Source organism: Myotis davidii, unplaced genomic scaffold (genome assembly GCF_000327345.1).
Source record: "Myotis davidii unplaced genomic scaffold, ASM32734v1 scaffold497, whole genome shotgun sequence".
Lineage (NCBI taxonomy): Eukaryota > Metazoa > Chordata > Mammalia > Chiroptera > Vespertilionidae > Myotis > Myotis davidii.
This window is the reverse complement of record NW_006288434.1, coordinates 4,974,819-4,981,625: the sequence shown is the minus strand read 5'-3', so window position 1 is coordinate 4,981,625 and position 6,807 is coordinate 4,974,819. Positions and strand designations below refer to the sequence as shown.

The following is a 6,807-nucleotide window of genomic DNA, read 5'->3' as shown; positions in this document are numbered from 1 at the left end:
ATTTATCCATTTTACTATTAGTATTTGGTTAGTTTTCAGTTATTATGATACTGATGCCAAAAACATTCTAGTACACGCCTTTTCTTAAACATATGTACTAATTTCTTTAAAAAAGTACTGTTATTGATTTCAGAGAGGAAGGGAGAGGAAGAGAGAGAGAGAAACATCCATAATAAAAGAGAATCATGGATCGGCTGTGTGCTCAATTTTTTCTTTTCTTTAATTCTTTATTGTTTAGCAGTGGGTGCCAAACTTTTGGACCTCATGGACCACTGGTTGGCAACCGCTGGTTTAAAGTATTCCATATGTCTCCTTTTCCCCCCATTGACGTCTCCCAGGCACTTCCACTCACCAGCACATGCTCTCACCCACCTAGTGTGTGTGTCCATTGGTTATGCTTATATGCATCCATGTAAGTCCTTTGGTTGATCCCTCCTCCCCTTTCCTTCTGAGGTGGCTTGACAGTCTGTGTGCTAACTTCTTTTTCATTTCTAATTTTATTTATGCGGATCTTTTCTCTTTTTTCCTTAGTCAGGCCAGCCAGGTATTTGTTAATTTTATTAATTATTTCAAAGAACCAGCTCTCTATTGTATTAATTTTTTGTAATGGATCTGTAGTTCTATCACATTGTGACTTTATTTGCAGTTATCTGATGCCTAATGATAGTAACTAACTTTTGATAGGATTTTTGGCCATTTGGATATATTGTCTTTTGCTTATTCAAGGATTTTTTGGGCCATATTTCTATTGAATTGTTTGTTTATTATTGATTTTTAGCGGGTTTAAATTTTTTTTTATTTTGAATATGCTGTAGGCACAAGTCCTTTATGTAGATATTTATGTCTGTCTATCTATCTGTCTATCTATGGGATATATTTTCTCCCTGTCTGGCTGGCTTTTACATTATCTTAATGGTGTTTTCATGAATAGAAGCTGTTATTCCTTTCACAAAAGAGATTGGGAATTTCTTTAAAATATTAAAAACATTTAAAAATAAAAATATAAAATTTTATGTAGCAAATACATTTATATTCTAGAGTAATTTAATTCATATTGATTTAAAGAAACATTATTTAACAACTGCTTTATTGTTGAAAAATAGAATTTGACCTTAAAGTTCGGGAAGCCAATGAATTTTTCAGTAATTTAAGAAAATCAGCCAAAACCGGTTTGGCTCAGTGGATAGAGCGTCGGCCTGCGGACTCAAGGGTCCCAGGTTTGATTCCGGTCAGGGGCATGTACCTTGGTTGCGGGCATATCCCCAGGTGGGAGATGTGCAGGAGGCAGCTGATCAATGTTTCTCTCTCATCAATGTTTCTAACTCTCTCTCTTCCTTCTTCTCTGTAAAATTAAAAAAAAAAGAAAATCAATTATTTAAAAATTAATTTTTATTTAAATTTTATTTCATTTTAGATATTAAAGATGAAAATGAAACAATACTGAGTTTGGAAGAAGTGGCATCTTTGGAGGAGTATATTCCTACTCGACATACAAGTATTACTCTCCTCAAATGTACCTGCACAATTTTTATGGCTGAATTCAATTTGCTAGATCATTTGCTACCTGTCATTATGGGAGAAAAGGTATATTTTGTGGTTTACTACTCGTTTTTTCCATATCTCCATATTTGTTGGCTCTGTGATGTTGTAAGAGGAAGGTGATTAAGTAAAAGAATATTTGCTTATGTAATTATCCATTATAAAGTTGAATCAATGTAACTATGATTGCTTTTTCTTAGAGAGTAACTTTTATATATTTAAGTACAATAACCTTAAGCTAAGGCTATATAAGGAAATCTTGGAGGGCATGAGTCTAGAAGTCAGACCATATCTTAGCTGTATTTTTCAAGTGGGCTGACAGATTCAGCCAGAAAGAAGCAACAAGTACAGATATTAAATGGTTTATTACTTACAGAGACAGCAAAAGCAACTCATAATGGTGTCAGCTTGCATTCCCTTTTGAGGATAAGCCTGAAAACCAGAGGGCCAACTGACATCTAACATACTGGTAGGGTACCCTGTTCATAGGGTTCAATTCTATACTGCAGCTAAGCGGTTATATAGCCTACAGGTATACTCTTACGATGGGTAGGTGGAAAGTCCCTTATCTCACCTGAATGAGGCTGATGAGAAAATGTTTCATAGTAGCCTCTCTCAAGATGAGATGAGTGAGAAATGGTCTTTTAGCAGCTCCTTACAAAACCACTAATCTCTTGTTCTGAGAGCTATCACAGGATGTTCTACCAAGGCTTAGCTCTGCTAAAGTTGAGCCTCGCCTGTGTGGCCTACATGGATTTGTGAAAAACTGTCAGGGTGCTGGCACAGAGCAGTTCCTCTCTAGTACCTAACTTCTAGAATGATTTTGAATATTCAATGAGATAATACATGTAAACCATTTTGCGCATATTAGAAACCCAGTGATTACTACTGTTATTGTTAACTAGAGGCCCAATGCACGAAATTTGTGCAAGAGTAGGCCTTCTCAGTCCCAGCTGCCTCATGACCCTGTGGCCCTGCCCCCCCGCCCATTGGTCTTCCGGAAGGTCTTTCTACCATCCAGTCTAAGTAGCATATTAGCTCTTTATTATATAGGATGAGGACTTATTAAATGTTTAATATTTGTTTAGGTCAGTATACAATGTCTTGCTTTCTGAGTTTGCCACATGCATATAAGGTATCTGATATATTTAAGTTATTATTTTTTGCTTATATTTCTTTTGATGTCTATATACTGATGATGATTATAGAAATAAAAAATATCCTAACTTTAAATAAGAACTTTTGGAAGTATGGCATGGAATTGACTATGATGCAGTAGTTTCATTTTGCTCTCAGTTGGCTACTCATAATTAGTTATTGTGTTGCTAGGTAAAGAGATAACCTGAGGAAAATTTCAATGGAGAAAATTAAAATATGTCAATATTAAGCACGAACTTTAAAGTAACTATGATGAATAAAGTTCAAAAGAAACTCCAGTTCATAAAAAAAAGAACCAAATGAAGTTCTAGAACTGAAAATTATGACACAAGTTAGAAGTAAAAGGGTGGACAAAGATAGTACTATTTAAATGCTAATTAAAGGAAAGATAGTATGGCTAATTTAATATCAGCAAATTTAGAGCCAAGACAAGAAGAATTATAAATAAAGAGAACCTCTTCATAATGATAAAAGTGTCAACTCAAGGAATGAAAAACAGATAATTCTTACCAGTGTTATGTTGAATGAAAGCAGGCAGACATGAGTATATATTCTATGATTCTATTTATATGAAGGTCAAAAACAGGCCAAACTAATCTATGATGATTGAAGTGAGAATATTAGTTACCTCTGGATGGGGTTCAATATTGCCTGAGAAGGAACAAAAGAGAGCTTTCTAAGGTACTTGAAATGTCAGTTGTGAAAAATTGTTGAGCGCTACACTTAAGATTTGTGTGCTCTACTGTATGTTATATCTTGGTAATTCAAAATAAACTCACTTAAAAATAAAGTAATTGCTTGATAGATGGTTGTTTAAAAATTATGATTAATAGTTAAAATTTCAGGATTGTAAACTCAATTTAGCCAATTTTAGTTACAGTGGTTCTCAATAATTGCACTATCGATTTTTTGAACTAGAGGAGTATTAAGTAGCATTTACCATCGTTAGGGGCTTCTAAATGCTAGTACTGCTTCCCAGTGAAAGACAGACAAAACGAAACAGTGAAACTGCTCTTACCACATTTTTTCACATTTCTCAGGGTATAAGGTCAGAGTGTTCCTTTTTGAGAACAGCAGGGATGGCATTATAAGAGCGTAAGTTCTAAGATAAGAAGGGATTGTTTGTCAATCAGAGTTGATATTTTGAACACCTGAAAACTTACATGCATTTATTTTGAAGCTTAGAAAAGTTCTGTACTTTGAAACACTGAAAATACTAAGCCTATCTTGAGATTCTTAGGACTTTATGAGCCTTTAGTATGTGTATTATTAATAGATATGATACGGATCAGACATTTTTCTGTTCTTCAAACTTGCTTATTAAAAGTATTTTTGAAACTGTCTGAAGTAGTCACTTAGTCCCTTAGTTATCTAAATATGAATAGAAGGAAAGAAGATGAAAGATGCCTGGCTCTGGGATATCTAGTAAATTTTTTTGGAATGATTATGCTTTGGAAATGTACTGAGGCACATAGTGGCACTATTACAGTTGATTGAAAAAATAAAAAGCTTTAGTTAAGAAGTGCATTGAGGCCAGGGGATAGTCAAGGGCAGGGGAAAAAAAAAGACACATATGTAATACCCTTTGTAATACTTTAAGCAATTAAGAAAAGAAAAAGAAAAAAGAAGTGCATTGATAATTTTGCAATAGATAAATATTTTTTGAAACCTGGGACATACTTAAAATATGTACAAGGTTTTGTATTTTTTTTAATTTGTCTTTATTGTTGCAATTATTACAGATGCCCCATTCCCCCCTCCCCCTCACCGCCACCCTATTTTAACCTCCCCTTGTGTGTCCCCTTCGCGGCCTTTCCCATCCCAGGCCTTAACCACACTATTGCCTGTGTCCATAGGTTGTGCATATATGCATACAAGTTCTTTGGTTAATTTCTTCTCACCCATCCCTGCCTTAATGAACAAAATAGATTCAGAGACATAGAAGCATGGAATAGACTATTGAATATCATTTTTAGTTTTGATAAGAGTCCCATAGGCATCATTTCTAGATTGATTTGATATCACTGCAAAATGTGCTAGTCTGAAGCTTATATAGAGGACATTGCACATCAGTCACTGTTCTGAAATACGAAGTGAACACTCTTATTTTCCAGAACTCAAGTAACTTCATGAATACGACAAACTTCCAACCTCTTCGGCCTTTACCATCTATTCAGATATTGGTGGATAAAATTAATCTGGAACATTCTGTGCCAATGTATGCTGAACGTTTGGTGCAGGTGGTCAGCAGCCTTACTCAGCCTTCTGATAATCTGCTTCATTATTGCTATGCACACTGCTACCTTAAGGTATGAAAAGTGAATTTTTTATTTTTATTATATTAAGTTATTACATATGTGTCCTTATCCCCACATTACCCCCTATCTCCCCCACTCATGGCCTCACACCCCTGTTGTCTGTGTCCATTGGTTAGGCTTATATGCTTGGTTGATCTCTCCCTCTTACCCCCACCCTCTGAGGTTTGACAGTCTGATCGATGCTTCTCTGTCTCTGGATCTGTTTTTGTTCATCAGTTTATTTTCTTAGGGTATATTCTTAGAAGTGGGATCACTGGGTCAAATGGCAGATCCATATTTAATTTTTGGAAGAAACTCCATACTGTTCTCCATTATGGCTGCACCAGTCTGCATTCCCACCAGCAGTGTGTGGGGGTCCCTTTTTCTCCACATCCTCTCTAGCACTTGTCGTTTGTTGATTTGTTGATGATAGCCAGTCTGACAGGTGTGAGATGGTACCTCATTGTCGTTTTGATTTGCACCTTTTGGATGGTTATTAACTTTGAATATGTTTTCATATGTCTTTTGGCCTTCTGTCTTCTTTCGAAAAATATCCATTTAGGTCCGTTGCCCATTTTTTGATTGGGTTGGTTATCTTCCTTTTGTTAAGTTGTATGAGTTCCCTATAAATGTTGGAGATTAAACCCTTATTCGTGAAAACATTTGCAAATATGTTCTCCTATGCAGTGAGCTTTCTTGTTTTGTTGATGGTTTCCTTTGCTGTGCAAAAGCTTTTTATTTTGATATAGTCCCATTTGTTTATTTTCTCTTTAGTTTCCATTGCCCTAGGAGCAGTATCAGTGAAGAAATTGCTTCAGCGTATGTCTGAGATTTTGCTGCCTGTGGATTCCTCTAGTATTTTTATGGTTTCCTGTCTTATGTTTAAGTCCTTTATCCATTTTGAGTTTATTTTTATGTATGGTGTAAGTTGGTGGTCTAGTTTCATTTTTTTGCATGTATCTGTCCAGTTTCCCGAATTTTTTTCTTTATTAGTATCTGGTAGCATGGGGAGAATTAAATAAATATCTGTTTTTCTTAAGTTGTAATTTCACAGAATTAGTAGCTCATAAAATTAAATTTAAATAAGACATGACAAATATATTCATTATTCAATATAATTAAAATGCATAAGAAATAAAGTGTACCTGATTGAAAGATATCTCTTCAATTATTTGAAGAAATTAATGTTTGTAAGAATAATAATTATAATTTTTGAAGATTGTATGTATCGTTGATGATATTTATAAGCAGTGTGAAAGAGCATTTAGTTTATAATAGTCTTCCAAAAGACTCATGATTTCTTTGAGGGGAACATTTATGTGAGACAATGTTTTATAAGGAGCATTTTAACACATTTTTTAGTCACTTTCCTCTTATTGACTTCATGCTAATTTCTTGACACAGAAGGAACACTTTTGATTACTTTAAATCAAGTTATGTAAAGTTAATTATTGTAGGCTTTGCTCAACTCCTACATTTTTTTTTTTTGTAAATAAGTAATACAAAAAGATAAACTCAATTATTGATCAACTAGAGGCCTGGGGCACGAAATTCGTGCATGGGTAGGGTCCCTGTGCCTTGTCTGTGATCAGGGCCAATTGGGGCCTTCTGGCTGCTGGCTGGGGCCTTCCTTCCCTGGTGGTCATCACACGTTCCTTCCCCACCTGCCAGCTGCTGGTGGGGGCCTCCCTTCCCTGGATGCTGGCTGAGGCCCGGGGCCATCATTTGTTCTGCACACTCCCCCCTGGTGGCCAATGTATGTCATAGCGAGCGATCAAACTCCTGGTCTCTTGGTCGAGCTCCCGAGGGGAGA

General features: G+C 35.6%; 1 protein-coding gene across 1 annotated transcript in view; it reads left to right on the top strand.

Annotated features, from left to right (window-relative positions):
* VPS13B (vacuolar protein sorting 13 homolog B (yeast)) overlaps positions 1 to 6,807 on the top strand; it is a 624,807-nt gene that overhangs the window by 58,792 nt on the left and 559,208 nt on the right. Inside the window, exons 13-14 of the mRNA XM_006760303.2 lie at positions 1,415 to 1,584; positions 4,812 to 5,006. Coding sequence (XP_006760366.1) covers positions 1,415 to 1,584; positions 4,812 to 5,006 — 365 coding nt within the window. The remainder of the gene's footprint in view (positions 1 to 1,414; positions 1,585 to 4,811; positions 5,007 to 6,807) is intronic.